The 24,013-nt window shown below is 38.0% G+C and overlaps 1 protein-coding gene across 2 annotated transcripts in view; it reads left to right on the forward strand.

Annotated features, from left to right (window-relative positions):
* Nucleotides 1-24,013, forward strand: part of PDE8A (phosphodiesterase 8A) — a 103,152-nt gene that overhangs the window by 53,143 nt on the left and 25,996 nt on the right. For both annotated transcript variants that reach the window (XM_053461794.1, XM_053461793.1), the window contains exons 2-5: nucleotides 13,038-13,094; nucleotides 13,846-14,036; nucleotides 17,565-17,621; nucleotides 18,822-18,879. In XM_053461794.1, coding sequence (XP_053317769.1) covers nucleotides 13,038-13,094; nucleotides 13,846-14,036; nucleotides 17,565-17,621; nucleotides 18,822-18,879 — 363 coding nt within the window. The remainder of the gene's footprint in view (nucleotides 1-13,037; nucleotides 13,095-13,845; nucleotides 14,037-17,564; nucleotides 17,622-18,821; nucleotides 18,880-24,013) is intronic.

Below are 24,013 nucleotides of genomic sequence, written 5' to 3' on the forward strand. Positions count from 1 at the left end.
AGCTTCTCAACCAATTATTAGCCTACTGTAATTATTCAGTAAACTCATTCCAATTCGGGAGTGCCACGGGATGCCTCATGTTTACTTGGTAATTTGGGAAGATATTAAAGTTGTGCAAGTCCAAATGTTTTGAAGCTTAATGTTGGAAGACCTTTAGGCTGTAAAGGAGAAAAAAACGTAAATCCCACATTAAAATTGATTTACTCAGTGTACTCAAATCACTCATGTAAAAATCCATGTAATGAGAGAAATCTCATTTCAGAGGTAGTATTGGATTACATAACACATGTAATCCAATACTTCCATGTGGTGCGACCACCCGGCACTTCCACCGTCAACCATACTTCAAAAATCACATAAAAGGAATCGGACCCCGGAACTCCAGAAGTAACTGCAGAACTGACTTTCAGACAAGGTAACGCATTTCTAACTCATTCAGCTAACCTCAGTGAGAAATCAACACCCAGTAGGTGAACTCCTAGCACGTTTCACCCCCAACAATGGTGCTAAACAGGCATTGGCATACTAACTCGATGGTCTTAAATAGTGCTTACCTAAAGTGCTTCATGATGCAAAGTGCAACATACATACAGTGTCCGCCACATATATTGCTACTTTTAAATATGAGCAAAGAAAGCTGTGGAAAATTGTATTTATTGTTTAGCCTTTTTCTTTTCAAACACAAAAATACTTTTTTTGCAAACACAACACAGGTTTATCGAAGAAAAGTTAAATATATGTGTGGCACAATTATTGGCACCCTTTTAGTCAATACCTCCCTTTGCCAAGATAACATCTCTGAGTCTTCTATAATACCTGATGAGGCTGGAGAATACATAGCAAGGGATCTGAGACCATTCCTCCTTGCGAAATCTCTCCAGATCCTTCAGATTACGAGGTCAACGCTGGTGGACTTTCCTCTTCAGTTCACCACACAGGTTTCCAATGGGGTTTAAGTCAGTGGACTGGGATGGCCATGGTAGGACCTTTATTTTATAGTCAGTAAACCATTTTAGTGTTGTTTTTTATACATGGTATACAACATATTGAAAATCTCCTATAACAATTAGAGAGTTATAATTTATGAGTACAAATCACATGGATACATTCTATGGATTCATGTCAATAATTTACACGATTACCCAGTAAACACTGAGGTAAACCAACATATTAAAATCCATTACCTTGTCTGAAAGTTACTCCTTCCACAGTTGCAGACCCAAATCTCGTTATGTGATTTTTGAATTGTGGCATCATATAAATCCAGAAAATTAATTTATCATCTCTAGAGCGACATAGTTGAAAAATTGAGTAAAAATCCTGAGAATTCCCAAGTATATCATAGATGTTTAAATAACACTGCTAAACTGAGAATGTAAATAAACCTTTAAAGCACCAGTGTTGGAATGATCAGGAAGTCCAGGTTTTGATTTTCGTGATCACTGGCAACCATGCAATGCTGAAATCGGACACAGTACACGCATGAAACAGGCCAGTCAGGGAGTTATTTTAACTGTCACAGCGTTTAATGTAATGTTGGTGGGGTGGGCTTTAACCTGAGCACGCATAGCCATTATGCCAGCTGGGGGACACCTAAAGTTGCCAAGTTTGTGTAACATGCCAGTGACTTCTGTGCTGGTTGATTCAATGCAGTTAATGTTGGGTTGAAGTTTACCCTGACACATTTCTCCAAAGCTGCTAGGAATTGTCTGCTCAGTTGCTACATTTGAGAAGACAATATAAATAGTCCTTAGGTCGGCAATCATTACCAGTCAATGAACAGACGTCATGCAAAATATCTTAGCTGCAAATATAATGTGAATGAAAAGTGAGCGCTACAATGTGTAGTACTTCCGCCATGTATAATTTAGAAACACCTTTTCAGATTTGATGTCTTAAAAACACAGATTTCGGTTCATTTAGCATTCGTACCCCATATGATCTATAAATTATTTAAAGTGGACTTGCCACCTGAAAAAATACGTTAATCAAAGGGCATAGAAATGTTTGGCGTGATTGTTTTAACATCAAAAAAAAAAGCTCAGCGGTTTTGAAGAGATGTTTAATAATAGATGTCAACCTACATGCCCATTGAACTCATTATTCCCTGTTTTATTTCAGGCATCAAAGCCTCCCCCTCTCTCCATCTGCGCTAGTTAGAAAACGCATTTGGAAGAAGGAACTTGGTACGAGATGGCATATATTATGTGACACAAGAGAAACATTACACAAAGCTGTCATTAAAATATACCACTGGCCATTCTTTTTAAACATTAACACGCAGCGTAGAAACCGTCTTCATATTTACAGTTCATTTTTTGATGAAATCACAATTTCTTTCAAGGAGGAAAGGAAATCTTATCACACGTAGCTACCGCCTGTCGGTGCGTTGAGCTGTCTGTGCCCCTGCTCCGTTCTCACTTGCCTATGTCTATCTCTGCTGTTTCTCCCTCTGGTTTCTCCCATAATTTGCTTCCCTCATGTCACGTGTATTACTTCGGGTCACCCCTTTTCCGCTTCTCTGCCCCTCACATGACATCCTTTGGTTCCTTTTGTGTCTTTTTTCAGTAAATTCCCAGCTATGAGAGTAACTATATATTGATGGCTGTTCAGACAGCATTGCACATTTCATACATGAGCAGAGGCTATAATTAGACATAAAAATGTCTTATTATACGTGGCCTCTGTTTTTAGCTCAAAACTTGTTTAGTACATGTTTGCAGCTAGCTTTTTAAAAGGTGTCAAGACTGCTGCTGTGATGTCTTTAAATTGCTGTTACTTGAAATTTCCGATAATAGTGTTACTCGGGTTACTTCCTAGTGTATTATATTTCCCATGATTAATGATGTAAAACGCGTTTCCTTGAGAACGTTCAAAATTTGAATCTTCTAATGGCATATTATAAAGCTTGAAAAAGCATTATAAAGCTTTTATTGAACATTCCAAGAAAGGCTACCCAGAGCCTTCTTATAGAGACAGTCTTGGGTAGCAGGAAAAATAGGCGGGGAGTGGGTGTGGCTTCTACTGCCCAAGAAAGAAGAAAGTGACCTGGAGACCCGGGGATGCAGTGCTTCACCTGGAGACTCCTGGTCAAGTCTGGGGAGTTCAAAGGTATTGAAATTATTCTGCTGCCTCATGTATACCCTAAACTGTAAGGACTTGTATGAGCTACAGTTATTTCAGCAGGGATCCCACTACAGCATAGTTGTAAAGAAAGCACTAGGTAGGGATGCATCACTCCAGTGCGGTGTCTGTTAGTTAAAGAGATTGTCTTCGGTCACCCGAAATTGCTGGTATAAAAATGTTGTCTTTAGGTGAGGCTTGAAGAGAATATATGGGCGTATTACCAAATAATGCCACCAGTGAACCCCACACCAACAATACATTTTAAGATTGTATCTGTTTTACTTATATAATTTTAATAGTCACATGTAGTACAGAAATGTGTGGGAAATTTGCTGTTTTCCCATTATTTTCGATTTGAAATTATTTTGATGATGCATTACCGCTATATGACCTTTCATGAGAGATTGGAGTTAGTAATCAACTGGAGAGTAGGGAGAAATGGGAATGACATCACTGAGCAAGAACTGTGCTTTCTCCCACTGAATATGCTATTCATGCACAACAAAAATCATGTCTCAGTTTAAAGAGTTGTTCTTGTGTAATTTTCACATTGCCAGGGGGTTTGGTAGACAGCTGAGCTGGACCCTTGTAGCAAACAGTGCTTAAAAGGGATCAGTCACCATCAAAGCTTTTAGTATAACCAAATTATAGCATGTGCTTTGTTTTGTCGATAAGTGGAATTACTTAGATTTAGTTTAAATGTTAACCATTGAATGTGAGACAGGCAACAGGGTATGGCTGGATCAGATGAATGTCCTATTCTCCCTTCTCACTCACCCTTACAAAGATTTATGAACCAATCAACAACAACCAGCAACTTTAATAAAGAGGAATAATCATGGAGATCTTGAGAACATAAAGTTGAGAATGTTTCATATATATATATATATATATATATATATATTGATCTCTAAAGATCATTACATAGGTTTATTTAGTATATAGAACTGTAACATATACGATTTGGGAAAGTGACAGATTGTCTTTAAATCTGAAGATTGTGCTCTTAATTCCTCTTGGAAACACATCCTTGACACCTTTTCAATTATGCCCATACAACTGTATAAGTAAATATAGATTACATTTTTCATATGGTGAGCATGTTTTTAATTTATTTTAGATTTTGATATTCCTTCTCTAGCACTCTTCAGTAATATTTGTTGGTGCGCTCCCATTTAGTCCAATTTCTTTCATAACAAGGACACCACGGAGTACAAAAGCAACTGATGACCGCTATTAGCTAGCTGCACATGCTCTGTTGACTATGGCGGCACTACTAGAGAGCACGGCTGTAGGCACCCTGAGCTAGCCCTTGTGGATGTTGGCAGATATATATATATATATATATATATATATATATATTATACATTCCTGCAGAAAGCATGACAGTCTGAAACCGTGCATGGCGGCCTCTGCAAAAGAACTCAAAGTATATTGTAATTTCACCATCATAATACTCGCCATTAGTAGATAAACACAAACCTATTTACTATCCATCTCCTGTAATTACAAACTGACTTTCAAATTGCTCTGTAATGGAACAAAGGACAAAAACCATCAAACTTATAGCTAAGAGACAGGTCAAGAGAACATGAAGTCCTAGACCACCTTAATGTGAATACTGCAGAAATCAGAGGTGAGCAGATTGAACAGTTTTTGAGATATATGCCTCCATCTAAGTTTTCATCTTTGCCTAGCAATACCGGCCATGGTACGTCTTCTATAGCAATATTATTAACGAGATATTAATTGGGTGGGAAGGTAGTGTTATCCAATGCCAGCTTCTCACTGCTGTGGGTAGATCCTTGGGTTAAAATAGCCTACTAGTAGCTTCGTCTATTCTCTAAACTTCTGGAAACTCACGTGAGCACCCTTTTATAGATATGGGTGCCTGGGCTGCTTTGCCGAGATCACATCCTCTTGGGCAATTGTGGGAAAACTGACCTTTACTTACTGGGAGGTTTGTTTTTAAAGGGAAATCCCTGTAAACATTGTTCCAAAGAAAGTTCTTAAAAATCTAGTAGGCCCCTCAAGATTCCAGTAGTTCCGGACCACTTGTCCTCTGCTGCTAGGAAGTTATTTGCTCTTGGTATCACTCTTTGCTGACGTGTGCTGAATGAACAATGTCATCAAATTTCCTGTTTTTTGGCCTTTGGAAAACCGCTCTCTCTAATTTGACGGCGAGTAGAGATACATAAAGCCGGATACACAGAGCAGGCAGGATGTAAGGTTAATGCAGCATACTTAAGTAAATATGGATGGTGTTCTCTGATGAATTATGGCTGTCTATTTTCCTTATGTACTAAAAATCGGACATTTTTATAAGTCAATAAAAATATGGCTTTCCCATTGTCATGTTTGCTAAACAGTACTGTGCGGAAAATGATCTTGAATGTGAAAGGACAGGTTCGCGCAACGATGAAGAACTCTATTATGCTATCGGCAATTTTAAGCAATATTTTATTGGCCAGCTGAGCATTTTGGGAGTTGCGGTTCAATAGAAGCTTCGGAATGCAATGTTTAAGTTTACTAGAGTAAAACTTTTTTTAGGGGTTTACTAAATTACAACATTCAGTACAATTTTAGATTTTTTTGTGCTCATTTTTAAAATTTAATGAAGTTGCTGTAATTTCCTAAATTCTCTGGGCATTTCAAGCGTGCTCACACATGCTGACATTTATTGTGCGTAAAACATCTGTAGAAATTGCATTTTGTTGAAAACATATACTACAGAGCTGGTGAATTAGCTTCAGAATGATGCTTTGTAAAGATACATAGGATTTTTTTCACCAAAGTGGAACATCACAGGCCTTTTCTGCGCTAAATATCTAGCATCCTTGTAGTCCAACAAGTGCTGCTGAGCCATATGTTTATCTAAAATCCACGATAAGAGCTCCATGATCAACAAGGGTGTCTTTTCTGGCCCTTGTGGTTTGTGTGCTAGTGGTTGGGCATTCAAGCAGGCAATGTGGGCCAGCAGCAGTAATCAGTGGCAATATCCAAAGTTTTTGTGTAGTCGCTGAAAACAGATGCTGAAAACGGTTACAATAAATATAAGCTTGTAGACTACTGATTTAAGGACAAGAAATGTTCTTTTAACACATTTATCACATTCTGCCCTTTTATCTATTAGGAATCTGCAGTCTAGAACATTACACATTGTTAATTATCTGATTCCAGAACTGTATCTTTTTTTTGATGCATCCTAATGATGTACGCTGTATGTTCATTGTGAATTTAAAAAGGTTGTCCTAAAGAGGTGCAGAGAGGATTCCTACGATCTCAAGAGTACTAAAACTGCATTCGGTAGCTTATATGTCACAGTACATAGTGTTATGTGTACAATAAATACAGTAATACAGTGTTTCGGACATTAAGGACTCTATACATCCTGTTCAGTTCCACCTCATTTTAACTACTAATTCACAAGAAGCTGACCAGCTCAAGCCTGGAAGCAAGCAGATGGCACAGCTAGCCCTTGGATAAACATCTTGCTAGGTAACAAAAAAGTTCATTAAAATTTATAAGGGGATGTGTTTATGATCATGATAAAGGGTCTTTGAACACATTTTCTTTTTCAAATCACCATTCACCATGCCTTATAATGTAGGGTTTTCCTCATTACTTCTTCGTGTTTATGAAACCGTGAAACTTGGCAGAGTTTAGGAAGACGCAGTACTTCTACAAGAGGAGGAAACTTCGTATACATAATATGGTTCAGCGTACTTTTGAAGCACTTCCTTAATTATGTTGAGCATTAATTATGGAGACACTGCTACAAGAAGTAGACGAAGGCATAATTTTTGAGTTCAAGTATAAAAGGAAGGTTGTATGAGTTTATTAGGTGTATGCCTTGGAGCATCTTTAAAACTACTCTTCCATGTACTCTGTAATCTCCTGAATTTATCACTTTTCTAATGCAACACAACAGCCACCATTCCCAGTACTGTTGAATGTCCAAAATGTTTTCAGAAACAATGAAATAAGTACAGTTTTTCCTGATTTATAATTCTTGCTAGGAACCCCTAGATAGAACAGCACCTTTGCAACAAGTGATGTACACAAAAGGGTGGTCCTGTAGGACCAGTGGTATAATTGGAGCATCGTGGGTTAAAACAAGTGCTGAGGTCTTCCCTCTGTCAGCAAGAGCCAGCATTGCAGGCTAACCGATACTGTGTAAGGATGCTCGGTTCTAGCACCATTTACACTGAAAGGGTTTAAATGTCCAAAAGGAAGTTTGAGTATTCCCTTCCTGCAGTATCACCTTTGAGACTGGGGCCTATGATAACCCCCACCCTTGTCTGATCACGCATTCTGTGATCAGGAAACCAGGTCTTCTGAGTCATGTTTCCTGATCACTGTGTGTGTCTGATCAATGCATCATTCATTTTAAAAAAGTTAATTAAAAAAAGATTCATAAAATATTTTATGGGACCCCAGTAAAGACATCATCCGGGTACCCTGTAGCTTCAAAAGAGATCTCTGGGGTTTGCAAACGTAATAAGGGAATCTTAATGTGCTGCACTACATAAAGAAAAAACTGCTGAAAAAAAGTTTTAAAAAAGTTGTTTGTTTTTTAAAATTAAGCCTTTAAAAGGAAGAAAGGGTCTCGTTGAATTCAAGTCCATACTCTTCGCAGTCGTCCAGCCTGGAACTGTTTTGGTCCTAAGGAACATGAAAAAAAATATTCATGTTGGGTATTCTATGGGACATATGGCTAAAAATACATTGGGTTTGTTTTGTAGCAGTGGTACATATCCTGTGTCACTCCTTCAATTTCCAGACTATTTTATTCTATATTATTCCTAATTTAAATCTATGGTTTCAAACTTAAGCCTTTTTTTAGCCCTGAAAAAACAATACACCATTTGTGTAGAACGAGAAAGAAGGGAATTAGGGTTTGAAAAAAACCATAGCAAAAAGCTTAAATTGCTCTGGTCTTGTAAATATACGGTAGCCGGGGTATTTAAGAGGTTAACAGGGATTATAAGGAGTTATTGTGAATATAAAGGGTAAGCGTGAAGCCTTGAAAGCCGAGCCTATATAGCTAACCTGAGTTGCTCAGAGCCCTTTGATTTTGCTGCCCTTGGTACAGATTTTCAGCTTCCAGTTATCAGATGAACTTGAATGAACTCGAGGCATCTCAGGGTTAGTGAGAAGACCCATACGGTAAAGGGCCCAAGCTTTGTGGAGCGTGCAGTTTCGACATTCAAAGAGTTATAAATTATTATTATTACAGATGGGAACCTGTCACGTCTAATGTGTATAGGATTATTTTTTAAAAAGATATCTGCTTATTCTCTGTGAACAGGAATTTGTATCAAGTGTGAAAAATTATTTCATTCCCACTCTTCTCAATCTTATCGTAAACTGATGACTTTGCAATATGCGCAAACCCCCTCCCCACACTTTAATGTTCTTTTTTATGCCTTCATTTGCCAGAATTTAAATGAATGTTGTTTGTGTTTGGGGTATTAAAGGGACATCTGTAATCTCCTGACTGGTAGTACAGCTAATTCTACTATGCATATGCTAAAGATGCTACAGGGGTTACACATTCACTCGCTTCCAATTAATTCTTTTCTAGTCTGTGCAAGAATTGCAAAAGGGTCAGTTATCAAACCAAAAGGAGTGGATCCAAGTGGCTCTGCAGAATGCTTCACAGGGGAATACTCTACAGGGTGTGGGGAGACCTAATGTGTGAATAAATGCTATTGCGATGAGCCTACATTTCGTTTGCTTTTACTTGATTCCATTCACTTGTGAATGCGCCTCTTGTTTGTACATAGAGTAAAGAAATGGCGATGGCTGTAAATGCAGAAGTAACTGGAGCTTTGCCTATATTGGCATTGGTAGTGATGGTTGCTAAATGGTGGATTATATCAACCAGCACACAGTATGTGGCCTGTACAAATACACTCGGTGAGTCTGACATTCATCCGATCCCTGCTCTGTGTGAGGTCAGGCTGCTTGTACAGTTACGCAACATTGTTTGCCCGTTAATGTATGCTAATCGCCATGGAAATGTATCTATAGCATTTTTTTGGAAATAAGGATCTGCGTGTACAACTGTGGTAATACAGCTGTTGCAAATCCTGTAAAAGTAGCCAAAGTCAGGCACAGTCATTCATCTCTAATTGAAGATCTTGTTTATCAAACAGCTCACTACATATCCTGTTTTAAGAGTATCATTACCATAGCCTTGTTTATTAAGAAGAAGTCCGCGGGGAGAATGGAGTCTGCTGGGAGGTGCGTTTCCATAGATACTGTTTCTTCTGTAACAGAATGAGAAAGATAGCACAAGAGGAGGCTTTTTGTTTACTACGAACCATGAGTTTGTCACTTATTGATATCAGAAACATGATTTACTCGTAAGGGAGGTATAGGGACGAGTCTACATATTAACTTTTTGTGTATTGTACTCCTTCTCTACTGATATGAAGTAAGCAGTTCTGATGTTTGAGGACAGAAGCATTTAAAAGTTTTCTTTACATGTCCGCTGGTGAGCCAGACAAAGACGCTGAGTGAAGGGGAGGTCAATGCAAACCTCAGAGAAGGCCCTGTGTAAGTAGTGAGCAGAAGAACCAGGGCCTCTAGTGACTTCTCTAAAAAAATGTACTATATCCACTGTAAATTAACAGAACTAAGAAAAATATAAGGATGTAAGAGCATCAGGCCAATGACTCTTCTGTTTTATTAACAGACTATCAGACATAACTCAAGGTAGACTCTGATTGTCTTGTTTTTTAAAGTAAACCACGACATGGCTAGTAGTTTACAACAAGCATCTGAATAATGACTTAAGCTACTCTCTACTGGCTTTTGTCCAGGGGTGTTAATTACCATAAAGACCACAGTGAAAGGCTTGACCAGGCTATGAGCCAAGTTCGATGGAAGAACCCTTCCGTTAGGCTAGACATTTGTTTATTGCCAAGTTGGCAATCAGTGACCCTCAGAAGAACATAGTTTGATACCTGCTCAGAATTCGGAATTTATGGTAACCCACTGCATATCAAACTCATCATTGTTATTATAATGCCATTGTATACAGTACAGGAGCTGGCTGTGTCCAAAAAGCAAGCTCAGCTCCTCACTATTTAAGGAAAACTTATCTCCTAGAAGCCAAGGTGGTGGGATAGTGCTAATGCCCATGGGGTTTCTGCATTTGCAAGGGGAAGAAAAGATCATTTAAAGAGGAAAATCCGGCATTATGTACATTAAAGTGCTTACGATGGCTGCAGTGTCATATGTATAATATAAACACAAAGTCTAAAAGGAAAAAATAGTCCTTCCAATGCCGGCATCTTTTTATGTGTTACACTAATAACTACCCAAAAGTTTATTTACACTATCAATAATTATTAGCATTAATCAGATTAACTACATGTGTACTACATCAACTATTCTATTCTTCATTCATTTGTAATGCTGGTATATATTTACATTTTATCTGGAAAGGGTTATCTGTCTATACATGTTCTGGGTTACAGTTTTACCTTTTAAGGTGTGTTTAATTGAGTTAAGAACTTTCTACAATATTTTTAGACCTGCATTTTGTTTAGAAAATCTGAATGTTGATCAGATTTACCAATAAATGTCAGTGGCCTAAACGTGTGTGATAGTGGTGATAGTTACAATACTTTTTAACTTTTATCTGATCAATAATTACTTTTTAAGGCACTGGTCATCAGCCAGTGACCTAATCTTCAGTTTTTTTTCCTACAAAAAAAGTGTAAAGTAATACCTGTGTATAATACACCGGTGCGTATTATACCCGAGAGTTTACAGTACATGCTAGCGTCTTCCCGAAGGCACTATACAAACTTTGACTTCTTCTTTTGTGTGATTTTTCTGCTTGTTAAAGAATACAACTTAATGCAAATCACCTAGACATAGAGGTATTATTAATGCAGAAAGGAAATATAACTAACATCATTTAAAACTGTGTTTTAGGGATTAGCTTCAAAATAGCAATCTCCATATTTTGGGGCTCGTCCACACTGTGTGGGAAATGTTGTTACAGGACGGTTGACAACCTACGGCTACAACCTCTTTAACGCATAATACGAATAGGAACGTACTAAGGGGTACTGGTTGTAAACCGGACCATAATTGAACTTCATTAATCTTGTTACCTAAAAAAAACAGTTTCTCACTTCTATGTCTAATCGTCCTCTCGGTAAAAAAAAATCTTCCCTTCATTACATCTAAGCCTCTGACCCAATAGTTTAAAACTATGACATCATGTAATCACATTTCTCCTCCATTGAAATAAATTTCCCTTTATGTATTTGTTTCCATCGCATTCACTCTCTCTTCTCTCCTCCAAGCTATACAAAAGCACAACCAATAAAATAATTCTGTGTTGCTGTCCTTGGATTTTGGCTCTTCACATTCTTTTCTACCCACCTCTTCAAAGAAAAAAAAAAGCGATATCAACAGTCTGCTTGATTAAACAATTTCCAAGCAATTTTCTCACAAAACAGATTAAGAGAACTTTTTATTAACCAGTCATCATTGCCTTCGGGGCATCTCTATGAGTAATCCATCTTGCATAATATGGGGATGTGGACCTCGAGTCAAAAGACATAAATAACCAGTGAAGACAGGACTATTGTTATTGCATTTGAATACTCTGCCCTAATTAATGTTCTTTCTGGCATCTTAGGGTTTGTATCCATATTGTTTATTCAGATGCTAGCAACTTCTTATATATCCGATTGTTTAAGTGTTTTGCAACTAATACAATCTCAGTGAACATCAACAGCGTTAACAACCATAGAGATGTAGCGTTCATAGCCAATTAAAAAATACAACATAAATCAGTTAACATTTTAGAACATTTTATGGTTCTTTTATTAAAGATACATTACCATTGCCTTGGCAGTCTTTTATGTCTTATGCCTTGAGCCCTCTGTACCTATAATATTTACTATTATACAGCTTGTATTATATGCATATAGTACTTCTATAAACATTTCACCAGTGCAGTGATTCTCAACGTCTTTATACCCAAGTATGAGTGGACAGATTATTGCCCAACGAAGCACTGCTACCCGCAACTGATTGAGGTCAATTAGTAGTTATGACACCTTTGTTTTAGATTTAGAAATAATGCAATCTTCCCAGTTTTTCTGGCTACTCTGAGCAATTTGCAAAGACAAAACATCATTATCTTCAGTACTAGGTCCTGGTGGAACCAAGGTCAAGCACAGATGAGAGATGTTTAGACCTTTGGCTGCCAGAGGCATTAGCAAATCTTACGGTGCTCACATAATAAAATCTGTGTTTCGTTATTCTCTATTGTTTATGTCTTAGCAGTACTCATTCTGCTCTTTATCAATGCAAAGGAAAAATAGTAATAAAAATAAACATTTATGTTAGAATGTTATGACTGGTGAGTTTCCTTAAGCAAGCTAATGTGTGTTTTCGTCATAATCCACTGCGTGATCAGGTGAGCTGCCCCTTCTTATCCTTTCCCATAGTGAGAAAGGGTGACCTACTCGGAAATGTGTTCTTATAGCAGGACAATGTCAGGCAGAGATGACACTTCTTTAAGAAGACAAAGAGTGCATCTGGACCTCAAGCTACTCTTCCTTTGCTGGCTCCTAGTATATCCTCAGTATATTGGGAGACATTATGCCTGCGCTCACTCTAGTACTGTGAAATGCAGAAGAAGACGTTACCAGCTTATATACTGATGTCTGATAATACCTTTTGTAAAGTGGGATAGGCTCATTGAAAGTCTCATCTATGGTGAGAATGTGGTCTCCCAAAACATGCAAGTCTATTAAACAGATTTTGCGTTTCTGTGACCTGGTTTGATGCTACTATGATGCTAAATTGTGGTATGAATAAATAAAATAAAGATGATAATAATAATTATTGCAATATGTTCCTTTTGTTCTCAGGCAGCTGTAACAGAAGTGCAGTTTGGTCCAATGAGACTCCACCAAGATCAAATTCAGGTAATGTCTGTCTGGATTTCTGTGCAAATGGAACAGTGGTGGTTAATACCATGTACACCGTTTTCTCCAATAATTTCTGTTATAAACAATGATTTGAGGAGTAGGGAAATGGGATGTTTTGATGTAAGGATTGGTATCTAGAACCTGGAATTATAGCAGAACAGTTTGTCACTTAATTATGGTCTGTGGAGGACCAACTGGTGCTTGTGCTGGGAGCTTGTCATTTTTATCTCCCATAGTTATAGTTCCACATATTTGGCATGGCTGAGCTCATAACATCGTCACCCGCAGCCTAAAATCTTAGTTGCCGGGTTCGGCCATGTGGTGTTAGGGGTACATGGTGGGAAAAATCTTGAGGAACGCTGTGCTAGACTGTATTGCTGCAATACAGATGTTATTTCTCAGCAGAAATCTATTTATGAAATGTCTCCGGTAAAATGAAACAGTGCTCTGTTAAGAATATGGGATGTATCAAGAATGACAAATATATGTTTGTTTTTTTTAATACGTGACTACTGTTATGAACATTCTACACGCTTCCTGGGACCCCCAAAAAAAGACAATTATATGCTATTTTAAAACAATGTTATAAAGTATTTTGCATATTTAACCCTTTAAAGTGCTAGGAACACAAACAAGGTAATGATGCTTTGCATACATCTCCAGCACTCAAAGGGATGCATTTGCCACCAAATTGTATATTTTTTAGAAAAATAATGCCAGTGAAACCTTTTCTATTGTTGCCATTTAGGTACTTTTAGTATTTGCCAAAGAAGATAGCCAGAGCAACGGATTCTGTTGGGCATGTGAGAAAGCAGGCTTTAAGTGTAACATTGCCAGAACACCCGAAACCGCTTTGGAAAGCTTTTTAGATAAACATCATGAAATTATCATTATCGATCATAGACATTCACGATATTTTGATGCAGAAGCTCTATGCAGGTAAGCAGTTTGCTTAATCAATCCAAAATATTATAATTCCTTTGTGTTTATATATAACAATTCTGTGTTTTTTAAAGAAATATATATTAAGAATACATTGCTTTACATAAACTAAACACTGTTTAGTTAAATAGTTTAGATTACATGGTTTGTTTTTAATTATCGCTGTTGAATTAAACGTGCGTTCCCTGTGGTACTTTATATCGACAATTAGTTTATACCCAAGTTTGGTAAGGCCGTCAGCGCTCTACGATGCAAAAAGTTCAATCTAAATTATAGCAGTAAGTAATATTACATCCATTTATTAGATGAAGATAAAAATAATTACACCATCTCACAGGCTATAGAGCATACTCTCAAACAAAAACGTAAATGATTTCAATGTTCCTGCACGATCCGTCTCTCACAGAGAGTACTAGTGCTGTTACATTGTATTTGTCAGCGGATATCCAGCAATGCTAGATCTTGATTAAAGGGGGGACACCGGGCTGACAAGGACAAACTAGGCCCAATGATCACAATGTGAATGTATGGATTATGCGATCCTTGAAGGCGGCTATTATGGTATTGTACTTAACAGTCGACCATAAGTTTGGAGTGCCCTTAGAAAACTACTGCCCCATCCGTACGCGCAAACTCGTTAACATACCAGCTTAGGTAGTCATCTAGGTTATCTGAAGGGTAAAACTGGCCTCAATCGCACTTAATGCAGTGGGTCACACACATTTTATCCATCTTAAAACGAACATTTTTAATTCACGTTTATAAAACGTAGGGACGTGTGTTAAGTGCTACAAATCCTGGTTTTACTTATGCATCTCCCCTATTCTTTTTCTCCTAGCGTTTTCAGTGCAGGAAGTCTGTCTACCTGAGTGTGGTTTCCTACTCTAGTTTAGCACGGAAGTGAAGTGTCACTTATATGAAATAATATTAAAGGCCTTTCCTTTGGGGTTTAAAGAGGTGTCACTCCCACCACTTACAGATGACCTGCGATGAAGTTATTAGCCTATATTTTCCCTCCCAGTCTAGAGCTGTTTTCCTGTGGAATGTGTCCCGGCCCTATAATGTCAGACGCTTCCTGTTAGTTGCTGTGAAGTCACGTAGTCAATAGGAAGCCCTGGGTATAATGGGGGGAAGGAGGACACCAAATTCACACCAAATTTATCTCCCAGCAATGGCACTCACATTATTCTACCCAGCGGAGGAAATGTTTAACTCTGTCACTACCAGGGGGTTGTAGAAAATATGTTTGGTTAATATCGATGTAGGTCATACACTTTTCTCCAGTCTTTGATAGTCTGTTACTGTGCGATATCCAAAATAATTCATGAAAATTAATAACATGATAATTAATGCCAAAAGTATTCATTACGCAGCTATGCATTTATTTTTATAATGTACATTCATGGTCCTTCTTGAGGGGGGGGCACATTTAGTGAATCCTGTATTACCATTTGTTGCCAATAATCAGATCTGGTGCTATAAACGATTGGGACAATGTTTCCTTTAAACCAGAGATCCATACGGATTTTTGCAGGGTTGTAATAAAATAAAACGTATGTCTGCTTTGCACAATGAATCTGTGAATCTGATTATAATTCAGTGCTGCAGATTTTGGGATGGCAGCTACCAATTCTATTTCAAGCTGAGGGTGCTGGGAGTTGATCAGCTCCTCACAGTTCTCAGATTCTACCTTGAATTTGAAGAACATAAATTGTTCTGTGTGAAAATACAACAGTGCTGACAATAATACTCTCTATGTAAGAGCTGATTAGTCAGATTCTTCTGATCAATAAAATAGCCGAGAACAGGGCTGTCGTTAAAGTATCATATATTTTGCATGCCATACCCTGTCTAATATTTCTTTAAACAGTCAAAATATTTTGTTGTAATTAAATGGGAAATAATGTTTTTATTTCCTTGAAGAGGCTACATAGACTGATATACTGCTCAAGGATACCTTTTTTTAAAAAAAACTTTCGGGAATTACTAGCAGTGTTTATGTAAATTTTCCCAAAAGTCACAACTCTTTTGATTTTTCAAAAACAAAAAGTTCTGGCAAAGTACTGTGTACACATCAAGACGTCAATTCCTCAACACAGAAATGAATAATATGCTGATAACATGATGTTTCTCTCCTGAACAGAATACCATGCATGGGATTTTGTTTTAATGCCTTTTGTTAATGCTGAAGACCTTGACATGTCCTCATGTAGTGCAAATCAGTTGATTTTTTTTTGGCATAGATTAAAGACTTATAAGGGATCTGTCATTTTTTTTCTTAAATGTTATAGTTCGGTACATTATATATATATATATAGATAAACATTTTAGGAGAACATCATTACAGTATGTTTACTCACTTGATCACCAAGAACACAACTAATAAATAGCATAAATAATTAACAAAACTTAATAGATACATTACGGCCCTCATATGTACTTTAATTCATAAAATGTAGATAAGAGTGTTACCTTATAACTAATGTTTTTTTTATTCAAGTTCATAGAAGGGTTCAGCAGAATCATCTGTGTATATTATGGATGGTCTCTTACAAGACAAGCATGTGGCCGAACGTATCTTCTGTTTAGCAGTATGCATGCACAAAGTGCTAGACGCCAGCCAGCTCTGGCTTGTGCAAGGGTTCCAAGGGGCCTAAAGAGACCCCCTGCATGCATCACAATCTGCGCTCCAATTGATTTAAATGGGAGTGCTTTCTTGCCACTGATTGGCTGTTTTAAGCTGATGGGATTTGCAAAACAGGGGGAAGAATTAGACTGCTGCACTATGTCATGATGGCTGTTGTTGTTCCCTTCCTGGTACCTAGTGTTTCATGTGCTGGATGCTAAATAGAGCCAAATTGTGTGTCCAGTAGCCAGCTCTATACATGGTTGGCTTTTCTTTACTTTGTGTGCCCAGTGGGGTCATGTGACCCTAAAGTAGTAGTGCTACAGGTACTTTGTCAACCCTGTTCTATAGGATCTCCTGGCATCAGAGAACCTATGGAATCTCATTAAGTGTTTGGAGACCTGCATGGTCCATCTGATCACAATGAAATCACACGTGTAGCTAGTTTGTAGTTTAAAATCTTAAAATTCACTGGGTCTTTGAAAACCTACTGACTTGCAGCTAGTGTCAAAATCATTAGTTTAGCCAATTGTCTCGCCTCTCTAGAGTTCCATGGTAAAAAAAAAAAAAAAGTCATTCTGTTCTTATTGCTAGAACTACCATTGAAATGGTTCCAGGGCTGCAATTACTCTTTGTACATAACTCACCATATATAAAACATTGTTTTTATATTTTTATTAAGCCTAACAATGAACACGATATAGCCAGAATTACTATTTTTATTCTTTACAACTTTAATTACAAACTGTAATGTGCCTTTCGTTTTTGTCTTTTTATTAATATTAACAAATATAGTTACTTTAAAAACTAAACGGAGTGTAAAATATGCATAAATGTCCTATTTTATTTTATACCGTTGCAATAACTAATATGTCTTTTTTTCTAATCTGATCTTTAAGGTCCATCAGAGCTACCAAACCCTCAGAAAACACCGTCATAATTGCTGTAGTTAGAAGGTAAGTTTCTCTACTTCATCGTGGTCCGTTATTGTGACGTTATCCAAAACTACAGTCAAATAGGTTTGATTTATATAATGCCAAATGGCAATTCTACACACTCCTGCCCTCGTTGCGTTCCTAGTGGTTTAGTTCACTGGAGATTGCAGGAGAATTATGGTTTCAGCTCGCTGAAGTCTTTATAGATTATGACGGGTCAATCCTGACAACGTTCTCATGCAAGAATTTGCATAGTAATAATAATAATGCATAATGAAATCAGTGATGGTCTTTGAGAAATCTCATTGATTTTATTATACACTATACAGGGCAAACTAAGTGCTTCTTCCAGGAGAAGCTCACCAGGGTTGACCCTTCATAATGTATGGTGAAGTTGGTGATTTGAAACCACAGCTATCCTACAAACTCAGATTTTTCCCAATTTATTGGGATTATAAAGGTAAAACATCAATATAGCAGATCCAACACATAGTATTCAGAGCATCTCCTGTTAGACGTGATAGTAAATACCCATCAACTGTGTCAAATATCACATCAGACATACCACATTAGCAGCAATGCTGATTAGGACCCTGCCTTACTTAAAATCTCTTAATTGGCTCAATCAGAGCTGAACTAGTGATTTTTAATGGTGATTTGACTAATCCATTTCACACCATATTTATTTCAGTTGCACCCTTTTGGCTAGGACGTGTAGGAAATACCTTCTACACAAACGTTTAAATCTATAGGGACCTTGTTTTAATAATAGGAGTTTAGGGTGATTTGCTGTTAATAACTTATACTTATGTAATTCTTTGAGTGTAACATGGTAAGCGGTCCTTCTCCGTCGGGTTATACGTTTTCCTGTATTTTTTTTACATCATCATAGCAAATTTCTCCTACTATGTTGTTGTTATATCTGCAATTATATAAACATCTTTTTTGTAGAGTGCCAACGGCAGTGCTTAATATGTTAAAGTTAACACTGAATTATAACTCAATAAAATGAAGAAATCGGACTTTGGTATTTTTTTTCTTTATAGTTTATTGAAACATGAACTATAAAAAGGAAATTAAAATGTCCCTTGATTTTAGAAAGTGTTACAACATTCAGGATTAGATGGGATGTGTGATCATTTCACCTTATCCTTGTGTATATGTATATTTTTTTTACATTCTTTTTAACTTGTACTTTCGTCTTTTTTTTTTGTCTTTAAGGCAAAGTGACAGGGATGAAGCATCTATAATGCCTCTTATATCTGCTGGCTTTACCAGGGTATGTATTCTGTAGATTATTACGTTTATTCCATAATATCGTTTTAGCCTATACTTGCTTTCTCACTATTTTTGTATTCCACATATATCACTTCATTTTAGCAATGTATTGTGTAAAAACATAACATTTAACAGTATTCATATTTGTAAATTTTTCATAGCACTTGATAGACAGCTAAAGCTTACAGTCTGGACATTCATTCTGTTTTAATGCAGTAAATCTATGGTCTATTATACCAACGCAAAAGTTGGATTTATTTTTGTTTGAAGGGTTTTATTCATTAAATGGAAGTTGGAAGGTAAGCTTAAAGCAGAGAACCCGTCAGTGATGCTTTGGGAAATACTAACCCCTGTGAGCTTTTCTTGCTCGGCCCTTACCAATGCACAGTATAATCAATGAAACTGCAGCTCTCTCGCTGACTCCAGCTTCAGTTAATAAGCCAAAAACTACTTGTTGTGAGTCATTTCCTTGATTGCGGCTGTACCAGGTGGGCAAACCTTTGGGAAATGTTTTATTCTAATATAGCAGACCCCTTAATTATGGATCACATGGCCTAATTAAAATAAATATGGAATATTTGATGACTCATTTAACACTGAAATAATAATGACATGATATTTTTATTGTATGAAGCAGTGCCGTGGGTAGGTCTTCTTAAAGGCATGTATAGCAATGTTCTGGATGATTCACATAGGTCTGCTCCACGATTTAAACGCAAGACTAAAGTGTCTTTACTGTTTGGTACAAGTCTTAAAAATCCTGAACGCCAAACTGCTTTATGGTACCTCCACCTCTACTGAGTTTGCGTGCCGTTGGGGCATTCCGTGTTTCGTTCCGGCACTGATTAACCTACACAGACCAATTATAGATTTCACACCAGACTGTTCCTTTACAGGATTATAGAAACGAAAGCTATATGTGTATTTATAGCAATGACCAGGAAGATTAAAAAAAAAAACACATTCAAATGTGACAAACGGTTATAATAAAGAATTCAGTACTGCGCTTCCTCGAATTATGTCAAGGGTAACAGGGTGATAAAACAATGTGACTTGTGATGTCACATTATAGACATGTAAGCAGAGAGTTGTTTTGTAGCTCATTGTAAAACCAGACCCAACAAGTCATCAATCTACAAATAACCAGCACCTGGACATTAAACATTTCTACCATCTTTATTGTGGATGGAAGGAATATGATCGAAAGAAATGCAACCATGCTTCTTTTTATGTACAGGAAGAGTATGTCCCAAAATTTCATCTCAGGAAGCAGTAAGAGAGGAGATCATCATATTTAACAAGGGCAAAATGTGCATGAAATCAAATTTTTCCCATGTATGGTTGTGGGTCATCGCGGTAGAGGAATTACCTTATTTTTCCTCCAGCTGTGTAAATAGGTGAGGCATATGCCACTCTGCGGTCTGGTTAATCCCACTCGGTTAAATCCAGGTGTGTAACCCACTCCACGAAACATATTCTGGTATCTGAAACTATTGAAACACGTTCATATCAAATACTTTTAAAATGTGTGTGTATGTAAATATATATATATATATTGCATTTAACTATAAACTTATTTGAAAGAATATCATTTATGTACGGTATCCTCTTTAAAGCACTAAAGCAGATCTGTAACTTTTCGAACATTTTAAAGTTTTTTTTACGTACAATAAATAAACCTATGTATTGGCGTTTGTCACGGAGCTGGATAGTCCGACCGACTAACTCCGCTGACTTGTGCTCCCTTAGCCTGGGACAACACACTTTCCCTGGCTTCCCAGTCACTAGCCAAGACTCAGTGTAGAGTACACACACTATATCCAGCAAAACACACATTAACATAAAACAAGATATTAGTGTACAAACAGCTCCCCTTAATCTGCCTCCCGGAGACAAAAGGGTTAAAAAAGGGATTAACAATACAATGGGGTCCCAACCTCCACTATCTATTACTGGCCAAAATCAGTTCCAAGGTTTGGTCAGGGTAAATGTCTGTAGTGGTGGAACTGGGGGACGACGACTGACTTATACAACATATTAGTACACCATGGGGTGGAGGGGGTCTGACATTAAACTAAAACAATGGTGGTCACTCCCTGCTTGCAGATCCTGGCTGTCTGCTGGAGATAATCCCCTCAGCAAGTGATGAGATGATACTGCTGGGGGTAGCCACAGAAATCTTTACAAAGCCAGGGCCCATAGTCAATAGGGAGGAGGCTGGCTGTCAGGCCTCTCCAGTGGCTCCAGTGATGGAGGCTTCCGCCAGTGTTTACAGATTAATATCAGAAATTAATTATACCATGGGAACAGCAACCTTAACATCTCAATATACCTAACACCTCTGGATCAACACAGTAGGGACACAATATGTATATAGGTTGAACTTGATGGACTTTGGTCTTTTTTCAACCTTATGAACTATGTTACTATGTTACTAATATATGCATGATTCTTTCCTATAATGTACGTCTCCTCTGTTGTTAAGTTAGTTGTTGGTAATTGGTTCAGGAAGCTTTTGTGTTGTGCCACAGGCTGATACAGATCTCAGTTTCTGTGATGCGAATGTTTAGATTAAGTATCTCCAAAACAGTTATACTGATTGACTGATTGACGTAGGTAGTTTTTATAAATGAACACAGTTGTGCCAAAAAATGTATTACCTCCCAGCCTCCCCCTCCTTGGCTGCCGTCCTCGCTGCAGAGCACCCGAATATGACATCATACGCCAGCACTGTGTGACTTACGGGATTCGCAGCACCTTTTAACCCCTTCATTAGCCTGTATGTTTATGCATTTTCCACAGCTATAGGAACATCTCTCTGCTGCTGCATGGGAGATCAGGCTGTCTATTGACAGACTGGACTCCTCAATGTCAGCTAACGTGCTGACCGATCGTGTGTAATGGCGTGGGTACACCACAATATCATTCCCTTCCAATAAGTGTCACTGCTTACACCCACTGGAAGGTCACTGGAGGACAGGAGAGACTTAGCAGGGTCTGTCTAGACTGCTGGGTTCTCTTATTGCTCCCCCTGCAGGTTCATCACATGTATTGCGACCAGCAATGCAAGTCTAGAGCCTTCTTTGCTGATCACAGCGTAATGAATCAAAGGGAGGTCAGATAGAAGAGAGTAAAAGACAAAGTTTCCCTGTTCCCACAAAGGGAAAAAGCAAAGGAAAACATTGTTATTGTGTTTATTACTGAAATATAAAGAAAACATGAAAAATTAGGGGTTAAAGCAGTCTATGGAGATTGTGCTGGCTCAGCACAGCTTCCATAGTGTAAGTGGGCCAAGTGGGGAGATCAGAGATATCCCATGTAACTGCCCCATTGAGCAGTGGCAAACTGGAGGGAGCCTGATTCCCTAAGAGGGCATCCTGCCCCTTGCTCTTGGAGCAGGGAGACTGCTGCCCCTGGGCCTGTCGCCTAGGCCTGTCGCCTAGGCCAGACTATGATAGTTCCCCATAAAAGACCAGACATTTGCGATGAACGTTTCTTTTAATAGTCATTTTGAGTTTTATGCACTTATGATGCACAAAGCTGGTATGTGAAATTACCTTTAGTCTCAAGGACATTACATTCCCATGCATGACGGATTCACAACCAACTTATCTGCCCTCCTGTTCCTGTTTCAAGGTCTTTGACATTCGTTAGGTATTAGCGTATATTGTAAATTAAAGGGAAAGTCTCATGAGGAAAAGGCAAGCTGTTTTTGAAAGCATTGGGTAACAGATGGTGTACTTTAATACAGTCATGCCGCCAAGTTGAAAAGCATATTTTGTTTCCTATGGATATGTTTTATTGAAGTTAAATCTCTTGACTTCACATTGTGCGAGGGAGGGCTGCTGTGATGCTCTTTGCCTGCGCAGGCATCCCTTCACTCCCTCACATTTTCCCAAATGCTGCAGGACCAGTTAGCAGGCAAATCCTAGACCTCTCTGCCGACATAGGCAGTGGCGCCCCCTGCAGCACGACGCCTAGGTGAGGCCGGCCCTGAGTGAATGACTGATGAAACTGCCAGCCAGGAGCGGAAGGAACAGGTTTCTTTCACATAGTGTATTAACAATACCCATCTGTATATATTTTAATGAATGACTTTGTTACCAAGTCGTACAATGCACATAAGTATACAATATTTAGACATCGTAACTGAAAAAAACCTGATGGTCATTTACCTTCATAAAATGTTGAGGCTTTACATAAGCTTAGCAATGTATAATAACTTAATAATTTATGAATATTATATTCCTTATATTATTCAGCTGCACAACTCCCTTGGGCTATTACTGCAGATCACTAAAGGCACCCAAACCTTTTGAAACTTTCTTTTATTCATCAGTTTTGTCAAATGATAAAAAATGGCTTTTCCCACGGAAAAGGGAACTCCTGCCATAATTTTTGTCGTGAAAAGTCTCTGTAATAGTAAAACTCTCATTTTTTTCACATGAGTTTTTACCTACCCATTACCCTCTATTTGTGAATCTAGTTCTTCCAACCTCGACGCCTGTTTGTGATGAGAAAACAACACAGATTGTGTCACATATAACGCGTTGTCCAATGCAGTCTTGTAGATATTTACGCTGCAAATGGCCCTTATGTAAACCCCGTATTTTTCCAAAAATAGCAAAATGCAACAGTACTTCGGGTTCAGGTGGAAAGGGTAGGAGACGTGGCCATCCGACCACCATTTCTAAATAGCAGCTTCATAAAATGTTGGTTTCCTGGAGAAAAAAAAATTATCTCTATTCTTTCAGTTCCCACCAAAGCTCAAATATATGTCTCAACTCCAGCTACTGAAGAACATTTATGGCGATCCGAAATTTCTAATATACACCATAGTAAATGGGAAACTGGTGCTTTCCAAGAATAATTGAAGGTTCTCTTCAAAGAGTAATTTTTGGTCCTCCAGGTGCAGTAGATCCTAACTAACATGACGCCTTACAGTCAGCAATAGAGACAAGCATTTTGATGAACTAAACTTACCATTGCCCTTTGGCCACCCAGGCTGAAGATAATAGGAATTACAGCCCTACAGGAGACTCGGACCATAGCTAAGACTTTTCATGTATAGGTATCAACAGAGTGGCAAAGGATTTTGCTGGCACTGTGCCGGCGTGACCTCTTTTGAAGTCTGC

The sequence above is a fragment of the Spea bombifrons genome, chromosome 4 (assembly GCF_027358695.1).
Source record: "Spea bombifrons isolate aSpeBom1 chromosome 4, aSpeBom1.2.pri, whole genome shotgun sequence".
Taxonomy (NCBI): domain Eukaryota; kingdom Metazoa; phylum Chordata; class Amphibia; order Anura; family Pelobatidae; genus Spea; species Spea bombifrons.